We start from the raw sequence: 11,366 nt of genomic DNA on the forward strand, positions 1-11,366 counted from the left end.
CACCTTCATTTGTTCAGACACACAAGGTGTTCTGTTTCTATCTGGGTGAAGGAAGGTCATTCCTCTTACTCCAGTCCAAACACATAGAGATTGCAAGATCACATAGGTGCCTAAATCCCACATTTGATTGCTAGGCTGCAGGATTTGAACATCGTATTTCTTTAGTTACAAAGAGGAGAATTCTGAGCCTGTGAGATGAGTAGCAAATAATACCTACCTTGCAGGGTTGCTTGGAGGATTGGTGGCAATTTTATTTAAAAGTATATAGAACAAGGCCCAGCATGTACAATGCTCACATTGTAGCTATTATATTTATTATCACTCTCCTGGCCACTTGGAACTCTTTTTCCCACAGGCAACTGGCTTGTGTGGTCCTTAAAGCACTTCCTACCTACAATAAGGATGGACAGGAATTTGTCAAGCACAGAACTTTTATTTTACATATTATTTCCAAAGAGGACATTGTTTAAGTGAGCAGCCAACAGAATTTATAAGAGAGAAAGTGACAGCAAAGGTAACTGGCTCAAGTCCCTCTGTGTACACCATGTACATTTCATATCTGAGCACCTTGTGTGTCTGGCTTAAGTGAAGGTAAGGCAGTGTCAATTGTGCGAACAAGAAATCTGTGTTCTGTGATCAGGAATGGCTACTACATGCATCACACAAAATGCACAACCTGAAATGTTTCGATCTGCAACCGAAGTTTCCTGGAGCAAGGATGTGCGTGAACAATAACCAACACATACAGAGCAACTTGGGCAGAGAGAATGGATAATGCCGTGGGGCGGTGAGGTCAGCACACTGATCAAGAGCCCCAAACAAGAGGAGCCGTCTCAGTGGCAGAGCAGGCTAGGAGGGTGAGCCGCAGCCATCTCCAGCCACCTTGAGTTCCTTCCTGCATTCACTCTAAGTTGAGCAGCTCCACGTCAAAGATGAGGGTGGCATTGGGAGGGATGACACCAGGGTGGCCTGTGGCTCCATATGCCACATCAGGGGTGCAGGTCAGCTTCGCCCTCTGCCCCAAGCTCATCTAGCAGGGATGGGGGCAGATGGGGAGAGGAGAAAGAGGACCCAGCTTGATTTAAAAGAAAAAAGTTAGATGACTATGGCATTTTCCCAAACCATCCTCAGGGTAACTCTGAAGATCTGAGATGAATTTTATGTGTGGTACATTGAAACTGTGCCAAGAACTGTAACAAATGCAGACTCCGCCTTAGAAGAGCAGAGACTTGGCTATGGGACAATGACCTCCACAAATTCATTCATCTGACAGACATTACCGGTTTTTTTTTTTTTTTTTTTTTTTTTTTTTTTTTTTTTTTTTTTTTTTGTTGAGACAGAGTCTCACTTTGTTGCCCAGGCTAGAGTGAGTGCCGTGGCGTCAGCTTAGCTCACAGCAACCTCAAACTCCTGAGCTCAAGCGATCCTCCTGTCTCAGCCTCCCGAGTAGCTGGGATTACAGGCATGCACCACCATGCCCGGCTAATTTTTTCTGTATAGATTTTTTTAGTTGTCCATATAATGTCTTTCTATTTTTAGTAGAGACGGGGTCTCACTCTTGCTCAGGCTGGTCTCGAACTCCTGACCTCGAGCGATCCACCCGCCTCGGCCTCCCAGAGTGCTAGGATTACAGGCGTGAGCCACCACGCCTGGCCGACATTACTGGTTATTCATTTTGTGTGTGGCCCAAACACTTCTATTTGTTCATCATCCTTCCTTACCCTCTTCCAAAGAAGCCTAAAAAGGGTATATAAATAGCACATGTACACACTCAAGTAAGTGGTAGGAACAGTTCATTAAAGAGGTTCAGAGATTAGAGGCCACAGCAAGGTGGCCAGGGCCAGGAGACCTATTGCAGCAGAGCGTCACATGACTTCACAGACAGACCAAGGAAGCTGAGCTTAAACCAGGGCCCATCACAACGGTCGTGAAGAACCCACTTGACATTTATTGGTGAAATTTAAATAAATCAATTTTTGAAGTTTGAATAATCAATTAAAATTTGAATAGGTAGATTAACAGTATTGTATCCTGGTTTTGATAACCATACTACGGTTATGTAAGATATTAACATTTGGGGAAGCTGGGTAGAGTATGTGGGAACTCTGTACTAAATTTCTATAATATTTTTGTAAGTATGAAATTGTTTCCAAAAAAGTTAAAAAACAAAAACGAAAAACCTTCTTGGCCTACCCAACCCCAGCTCTTCTGCTGCCTCAGTCCTGACGGCTGGTAGATCTCAGCTTAGCCTAAGGGAAGTGCTTGGGATGAGAGCCCCCAGAGACACAAAAGAGGCATGCTGGCAAGGAGAGGGGTGGGGACACAAAGCCAGGAGTGAACACTAGATGGCATTGCCGTGGCCTGGTGGTAGTCAAAGCAGTAGTGGTCAGTGGTAGGGTGAGAGGGTGGAGGCCAAGGGCTGAGTGCTGAGCCCGGATCCCCGGTTCCCCAAATCCCCTTTAACGTGTATCCTCATCCTACCTGGGCTGCGCCCTCTTCAAAACCTTTGATGACTTCCTGTTTGCCGATTCGGAACTTGAAAGGTTTGTTTCTGTCTCTGGATGAATCGAATTTCTTCCCATTTTGGAGCATTCCTGGCAAAGCAAGAATAGGTGGCAAAAGAGCTGTGGTCATGAGTTAACCCCCAATTCAGATTGAATGGTCTGAAACGGAATTCCTACTCTGCACACATCTGCTCCTCTTTCTATCCTCCCATCCGTCCTGTTGCCCGAGCAAGAAACCTGGACACTTCCCTCTTCCTCACCCCCACATACAGCCTGTCACCAAGTCCTACATGTCTTTGGAATCTACCTGTTTTCTTCCTTTCTATTATCACCACCCTGTGGACAGGAACAACCTCTTAACTGGTCTTTTTGTTCCTCTTTTGCCCCTTCATTCCATTCTCCAGTGTACACCCAGACTGATTCTTTTGTCTTTAAATATAAATCTGATCATATTACTCCCCTACTTAAAATACTTCAATAGCTCCCCAGGGAAGAATCTAAATGCCTACCGTGCATACAGTCCCTTCCAGATCTCGTTACTGCCTGCCTTGCAACCCTCTCTCTGCTCTCCCCTTCCTCCCCTTTCCCCCATGTCCTATTCAGGTCATGCCTTTCTCAAATTCCTCTGCACTTTCCAACTTCTTTGTGCCACTTCCTCAGTCTGAAGGTCTGTTTTCCCAGGTATTCCAGCCTCAGGTTGAGTCCTAAGGTTCCTAAGGTTCCCCAAAATGCAATCCCAAAGGTCACATCATCCCCTACTGCAGTGAACAGTTTAAGGTGTTTAAGGTGACTTAGCTGGTCAGTGGTGGCCTTTAGACTCCACACATAGAGGGCTGTTTGAAACCAGAACACTCCAGGTGCTGTCTCCAGCAGTTTGGAGCATCCCTCAGTCTCTGCTGCAGATGACTTGTCATCCCTGATGTCCACATGTCATTTCAGTCCAGCAGCCCAAGAGCTATTTCCAATTCTGGTTGGTGACCCTGACTCAAAGATCAGACCTTCTGTACAGAATAGCTTCTGCAGGAAGCTATTCCACGACAGCTTCCTGCAGCTTCTGAACCACCACAAAAGACAATTTGGGACTAGGAAAGGCCTAGCCAGACTGGGTTCTGACTTCACTCTGGCACTAACTCACTCCGTGCTGTTGGGCAATCACTTCCTTTCTTAGGGCCTCAGATTTGCCATGTTTTACACAGGAGGCTGGATCAGCTTAGTGTCTGAGCATCTATGATTTCCTAATTCCTAAAACTAAAATGTATAGTAGGCCAGGCACAGTGGCTCACGCCTGTAATCCTAGCACTCTGGGAGGCTGAGGCGGGAGGATCCCATGAGCTCAGGAGTTCAAGACCAGCCTAAGCAAGAGCGAGACCCTGTCTCTACTAAAAATTAGCTGGGCATGGTGGCACATGCCTGTAGTCCCAGCTACTCGGGAGGCTGAGGCAAAGAGGATTGCTTGAGCCCAGAAGTCTGAGGGTGCAGTGAGCTATGATGATGCCACTGCACTCTATCCAGAGCAACAGGGTGAGATTCTGTCTCAAAAACAATAATAAAATAATACAATAAAATGTATGCTACAGAAACAATCTTATTTACCTACTTTCTGGGTAGAACAAATTGGGCTTTTGCCCTGGGTACTAAATGAGGCAAAGGAGAAAACCCTTCTGGTTACACAGAGATACACACAGATGGATGCTAAGAAGATCAAATACAAACTCATGCATACACACAGGTTGCTAAGATATTCAAATACACAGAGATACTTATGCATGCTCACATGCACTTATGCATACACACTCAGGAGAAAAACCCTGATGGCCAAACAGATGCTAAGAAAATATTTAGATACACAGATCTACATACATTCACACAGACATATACTTGGGCAAATATGCACATGGACATGCACACATATACACTACATTCTCATACTCCATTTATAGACTGACTTTCTCATCCCCCAATTTCTTCAGGTTTCATATGACTTAATCTACTCGAGACCATCTACAGTTATCCACTGCTACAGGTTCAGCCAAAACCATGCAGTCCAGAAACAGACCCACATATACATGGATACTTGATTTGACAAAGACGCCACTGCAATGCAGCAAATAAAGGATAATTTTTTGGATTAAGGTGGCTGGATCAATTGTATATCCACATGGGAAAAAATGATACTTGAACCCACACAAAAATCAATTCCAGATGAATCATAGACTTAAATATGAAAGATAAAATACTAAAGCTTCTACAATAAATAGAAAACATCTTCATGACCTAGAGATAGACAAAGATTTCTTGAACTTAATTCAGAATGTACTAACCATAGAGGAAAAGATTGATAAGTGAGACTTCATTAAAATTAAGAATTTCTGTTCAGAACATACCATTGAGAGAGTAAAAAGGTAAGCCGCAGTGTGAAAGAAGATGTTTGGAATAAATACAACCAACAAAAGACTCATACATACAGAATCCATAAAGAATTCCTACAAAATCAATAAGAAAAGGGCCAATAATTTTTAAAAACGGACAAAATTTGAGCAGACTAAAGAGGATATCCAAATGGCCAGTAAGCACATGAGAAGACATTCAGCTTCATTATTCATCAGGAAAATGCAAATCAAAATCAGGCACCCACCAGAGCAAGCCAAAAACAAAACTAAAACAAAACCCTGACAATATCAAGCAAATGGTGGTGAGGACACAGGGTAACTGGAACTCTCGTGCACTGCTGGGGGAAGTGGGAATTGGCACAAGTACTTTGGAAAGCTACTAGGCAGTACTGCTACAGCTGAACATGGGTGTAACCTTGTACTCCAGCAGTTCCATTTCTGGGTCTATACCCAACATATGTACACTAACAGACACCCTACAAGGTTGTTCATAGCAACATTATTCGTAATAACCAAAAACTATAAATAACCCAAATGTCCATCAACAGTGGAAAGGATAAATAAATTATAGTATATTCATACAATGAAATATTATAGAATAATATTAATAAAATATAAATAAAAATAATATAAAATATGAAATATTTATGAAATATATTTATACAATCACATTTATATATTTATATAATATTTATAAAATATAAAAATAATAAAAAGAACAAACCATACTGGATAAATCTCACAGATATAATATTGAGTGAAATAAGCCAAATGCAGAAGAACATCTACTCTATGATTCCATTTATACAAAGTTCAAAGACTGGCAAAACAAATCCATGGGGACAAAAGTCAGAATAATAGTTACTTTAGGGAAGTGGAATGATGGGAGGAGGCATGGGGAGACCTCTGAGGGTGCTGGTCATGTTTTGTGTTTATCTGGGTGGTAGTTCCAAAAGTGTGATCTCTTTGAAAAAATTCATTGAGTAGAGACCATTTATATTTAATTAAAAAAGGTTACCACAAGTCCCATACAGTCTTCTGTTGTGTTTGATAAAACAGTTTCTCCCCAAACCAGAGCTGCTTACAGCTGATATTAGTGTTTAATGCACATCACCTGCTCTATGCATATGTTGTGAAAAGACTTTGCAAAACGATGTTGTGGTTTCAGTAACTTGATAAACACCGGTCTGTCTACAACATGTAGAACAGATAAATCAATTACACGGGTCAGAGGCCCCAGAGGACCCATGGTAATTAGGCCACATCACCAGGAGATAAAACACAGCTCCAGCCCACTGACGTCAGCGACCAGCAACATAACTGTCAAGAAACATCCACACCGCCAGCCTAGAATTAACCTTGTGCTTCACACTGGCCCACAGAACTGCTAAAAATGGCCCCATCCGAATGTGTCCTAGGAATTAAACTGGCCTTGCTGTATGCTAAGTGGTTGTCACCAAGTTTGCCACATTGGGAAGCAGGTCACAAGGCAGGGTGCTCACCCCCCTTGAACAAACACCTGCTCATGATCTTGCCGCCAGCAGTCCTGCAGAACTCATCTAGAATGTCCCTCAGCCCACCTAGCCTCCAGACACAGGGGATCTGAGAGGGGTCTGCCCAGAGGTGCTCCAGCACCCCACCCCTCACACTGCATCGGAGCCTCCAGGTGACGTGTCTGTCCTCTGCCCACCACAGCCAGTGAAGGCAGGGATCTTCCCTCCTCATCTTTGTGCTCTGGTGCCTAGCATGGCATCCCGCCCAGTAGGTGCTCAGTATCAGTAGGCCGAATTGCATAGTTTATTTCTGAAGAGAGAAAGGAAATTCTGACAAAGCCAACCTCCTCTTCTCTAATGATACTGTAGGACAAAGAGGGAGTCTGCTGGGACTTTCGGGGCTCTCAGAGCCTTAAGAGGGATTTCCAAATATCAGACAGAACCAGGAGGGCCAGGGCTCCACACTGCCCGCAATGGAGGCAAGGGGACTGGATGTGTTTGACTCACCCAGAGGCTGGCACTATGGATGGCCCACGCTGGTATAAGAGGGGAGGTGTTGACCTTGCCAGCCCCCTTTCTCATCCCCACAAGACTGGCTGGGAGGAGCAGGGGGTAGCTGGTCACAGGGAGAGCTGGCTGCCTTGGGCACCGGGGCTGATCCAGGGGGCAGGCACCCCAAGAGGAGCTCAGAGGAGAGCCCTGCCTTGGGAAGGGCAGGCCTGCGTGAAGACTGCGGGAGAGAGGCCTACCTGTGTAGTGCACCACACACGTCTGGCCCTTCTTGGGGAATGTCCTTCCTGCAAGGAGACACAAGGGCAGATGAAGGAGCAGAGTATTGGAAAAACTCACCTGGGACATTCAGGTGTGATCCTGACCAAAAGCTCAGGCCCACGTTGCCCTCCAAACTATGGAGATGCCCGTGGCCCCAGTTCTGGCTCTGTGCCTCATAGGAGCCAGGACTAGTCACGTCACCTCCCTGGCCTGGATTTGAACTTTATTTCTTTGGTTTCCTCCACTCTGCTCTCTCCTAGGTTTTTTCTTTTTTCCCCTTTCTTTGATTACTCTTTTTACTTTATCCATCCCACAGACGTTTAGGAAATCAGGGAAACAGACACATAAATACTAGATTATAATGATGGCTGCTACTGAGAATGGCTAAACATAATCATTCACAAATATTTAGAGCACCTACTAAGGGGCAGGCCTGTGCCTGTTCCTGGGGATACAGCAGTGAACACTACAGATGAGAGAGACCCCTGCTCTTTCAGAGTTTACATTCTAATGGAGGGAGACAAATAATATTCAAACAAGATAATTATGGATTGTGATCAATACTCTAAAGAAAATAAACTCAAAGATGAATTAAAGAGAGATACAGTGGGACAGGCCATTTTAGAAAAGAGTGGTCCAGGATGGCCTCTCAGAGAAGGTGATGTTTGACCTGGAACTTCAAGGATCTGCAAAACGCTGGGAAAGAGCACTCCAGGAAGGAGTAGCAAGTGCACAGAATCAGCATATTTGCAGAACAGAAAGGCGGCTAAGTGCTGGAAAGAAGGGAGGGAGGAGAGAAGTGGGAAAGAGACTGATCATGCAGGGCTTGCAGAGCCGGATTTAACACTAAGTGCAATAGGAAACCACTGGAGGGTTTTAAGCAAGAGAATGACATAATCTGAATTAAGATTTTATAAGATCATTCTGGCTGCTGTGTGTAGGATGGATGGTTAGGCGTCTGTTCCAATAATCCAGACAAGAAATCAATGAGGGCTTGATTTAAGGTGGCGGCAGCAGAGGAGAGAGCAAAATAGATTGGAGACATATTTTGGAAGCTGAGCTGACAGGGCATGCAGATGAACTGGAGATGGGGTCCAGGATGAGGGAAAAGCAGAAAACAAGAATGACACTTGGTTTTTTGAGGTTTGGGCAACTGGATGGATAGTGGAGCCATCCCCTAAGATGAGGATAGAGTTGTGCAGGTGGTAATCTTGAGATGCCCACTAGACATCTGAGTTTATTTGGCAAGTAGGAAGATGGACAGTCTACATTGGAGGTATAAATTTGGGTGGAATTTGAAGTTGTGGGGCTGGATAACAAATCCCAGGGAAGGCTAACTGCAGAGCCAACATTTAAGCAGCGGTCCCCAAACTTTTTGGCACCAGGAACAGGTTTCATGGAAGACAATTTTTACACGGACCAGGGTGGAGATGGGTGGGGAGTCATGGGTGGCGGGAATGTGGTGTGGAGCTCAGGTAGTGATGGGCAGCCCGTGGTCTGGGGGTTGGGGACCGAATGCAGATTTAGAGGACCCTAGGGGAACATGGAGGAAGGAGCAACTGACTGGAGAAGTTGGGGAAAGCATGATAGAGGAGATAATGGTTAAACCGGGTCTTAAAAGATGAGTAAATTTGCCAGAGGAAGACATGGGACATAATCTGGGAAGAGGGTATTACACATAATGATATGTTCAAAGGCCTAGAGCCCAGCAATAGCAGAAGCCTTGTTTATTTCACTGCTGTAACCCTAGGGCCTAGCACACAGTACATATTCAATAAATATTTGCTGAATGAGTGTGTGTTTAACAACTTGCAGGCAGCTTGGTAAAGCTGGAGAAAAAGTTGGTGGTGGGCACAGGGACAGGTAGTGAGAAATGAAGTTACAGTGTGGAAGGTTAGAATAGACCATATAACCAAGGAGGCTTGGGCCTGGAGGACAGGGAAGAGTCATTAAGAGATTTTTCTGCTTGAGGCAAGGACATGGTCAAATATCCATTTTAAAAAGAGTCCTCAGGCTGTGTTGTAGAAAATGAGTGGGAGTGAGGCAGGAACCAGACTGAAGGCAGAGAGGTAAGTCTGAAGCGGGGGAGGTCAGTTCAGGCGCTGTGGAGGTGACAAGGCCTCAGGGAGATGCTTCATGGGACCCAGCACCAAGGTTCCCTACGTGGGCCAAGAAGCCTGTACCCCAGGGGTGATCCCAGGTAGTGGAGGATGGCTTGGAACCAAGAAGCCCTCCAATTTCCCGGAAAGCGGGGGTGGGGGTGGGGGGGTTGTCAATAATGTCTTTTATGAAGTTTGCCTGTCAAACCCTGAAGACATGCGGGCTTCGGTCTGAATTAAATTTTAAGAAAAAAAGACATGGCAACTCCTTGCGCACTCAGACCCAATAATACATGTGAGTGGTGCCCGTCCCAGAGACAGGGGACAGGGAATCCAGAAGAGCACTTGGGGCGGGGAAGGCGGGCAACAAGAGTGAGTTCTGTTTCGGACTTGCTGACTCTGAGGTATCCTGGCACATCCAGGTAGAAGTCGAGCAGCAGGTTGGGGGTCTGGGCTTAGAGGTTTAGATGTGGAGGCCATAGGAATGGGCAGGACCGCCAGGGAGGCTGAGCGGGGCACGGAGGATACAGCGAGATGCGGAGGTGGCGGAGGGAGCGCGTCCCCCTTCCCAGACCGGCTCTGTCCCCACAGCCTCTGACTGCCCGCCCGCGGGGCACGCGTTAGCAGGAGGTTCCCCGAGCAGCAGACCCCAAAGCAGGTCCTTTCCCCGGTTTCCAGAGCTCACCCACCAAGCAGGGAAAGCAGAGCCGAACCCCGGCCCTGGGAAATCATCAGCAGCGGATAACCCAGCGGTTCCGGCCGCAGCAGCGGCAGCCGCGGCCCTCGGGGCGGTGGCGAGGCGCAGACCCCCGCCTCCCAACCGCCGCCTTCATTCCCCGAGGTGAGTGGGAGCGGAAGGGGATGGCGAGGGTCGTCTCCTTCGCCTCCAAGAGTCCGGTCCGGGGTCTCCTCCCGCCGCCCCCGTCCTGGCCCCTCCCCGCCTCGACACCCTCGGCGCCCGCTCGGAATCTGACCCCCGCCCGCCGGGCTCCGCCCCGGGACCCCCTCCTCCCCCGACTCCGGAGGCAGCCCGGTACCGTCTCCCGGAGAGATGGTCTCGATCTCCACGCCCATCGCGGTCCCGCAGGCACCGCCTCCGGGAGTCCCCGCCGCTGCCCCGACCCCGGCTCCGCTCGGCCCCGGCCCCGGCCCCGCAGGCGCTCCGGCTGCCTCCCCGCCGCCACTGCAGAGCCGGAGGAGGTGCGGCTGGAGTCGGGACCTGCGCGGGGAGGGGCCACCGGGAAGGGGCGGCGGGGCGGAGCCGCGCGCAAAGGTGGGGTCGGCCCGGGCGGGGCCCGGGGGAAGGGACCCTGCAGTGGCTGCTCGCGAGCCCGGCAGGAGTGGAGATCGTGGTGAGCGAGCCACTCCATCCATCCATCGGTTCATGCGTTCATCCGCTCAAGATACTTACCGAGCACCTGCTCTGTGCTAAGCTCCGGGGAGTCAACCTGGTCCTACAGACTAGGGGGAGAGGGCTGGCAATGAAACCATCACTAATTAGATTCTCAGTGCCGTGGAGTTCAGAGCGTTATGGAATCACCAGAGAGGTACTGTCCCTCGCCAGGCTTCCCGGATTTGTGGGAGGGGGCGGGAGGAGGGAGGACGCTAGTCATTGCAGACTCTCCTCCACCCACCCTGAACCCCTATTCGCCATCCTGGGTAGTTCTGCTCCACATACAGTTATTGGATTCCCACTACACCAACTGAAATTAGGACAGAATCGCTGTCTTCCAGGAACTAAGTCTGGGATGGGTGGGGACTCAGACAGTTACCCTGTGGAGTGATTAGTGCTGTGGAACGAATCAATGAATAAATAAATTCTACCTTCAGCTCCTCCTCCACGCCAGACCCTGCACCTCTACCCAAAACAGATCCAGAAATCTAGAAAGGTATTTTTGGAGGAGGTAACATTTGCTTGAAGGATGAAAGGAACTTTTAGAAAAGTGGAAAAACTTTCTTTTTTCCACTCTTTCTTACCTGAATTGTTCCAAATATTGATGTGAAGGTATGATTCTGAAAAGTGGTGCTGGAAGATGGGCAGAGGGAGAAAAAGGTGCCCAGAATGTGCCCTAGGGGTGTTCTTCCTCCATCTCTCCACCCAGCCCCCTC

General features: G+C 47.8%; 1 protein-coding gene across 5 annotated transcripts; it reads right to left on the reverse strand.

Annotated features, from left to right (window-relative positions):
- Positions 1 to 413: 413 nt before the first annotated feature.
- On the reverse strand, positions 414 to 10,444 carry FKBP1B (FKBP prolyl isomerase 1B). Of its 5 annotated transcripts, XM_069494500.1 has the most exons (5): positions 10,295 to 10,444; positions 7,137 to 7,184; positions 6,895 to 6,983; positions 2,482 to 2,594; positions 414 to 1,075 (listed from the first exon to the last, which is right to left on the reverse strand). In XM_069494500.1, the coding sequence occupies exons 1-5, from the start codon at positions 10,329 to 10,331 to the stop codon at positions 1,027 to 1,029; spliced, it is 336 nt and encodes a 111-aa protein (XP_069350601.1). In that variant the 5' UTR covers positions 10,332 to 10,444; the 3' UTR covers positions 414 to 1,026. The 5 variants fall into 5 exon arrangements, with proteins under 5 accessions (XP_069350601.1, XP_069350606.1, XP_069350602.1 ...); XM_069494505.1 differs by lacking the exon at positions 6,895 to 6,983 and having other exon boundaries at positions 414 to 1,030; positions 10,413 to 10,444; XM_069494501.1 differs by lacking the exon at positions 6,895 to 6,983 and having other exon boundaries at positions 414 to 1,030.
- Between the last annotated feature and the right edge of the window lie 922 nt (positions 10,445 to 11,366).

The sequence above is a fragment of the Eulemur rufifrons genome, chromosome 19 (assembly GCF_041146395.1).
Source record: "Eulemur rufifrons isolate Redbay chromosome 19, OSU_ERuf_1, whole genome shotgun sequence".
NCBI lineage: Eukaryota > Metazoa > Chordata > Mammalia > Primates > Lemuridae > Eulemur > Eulemur rufifrons.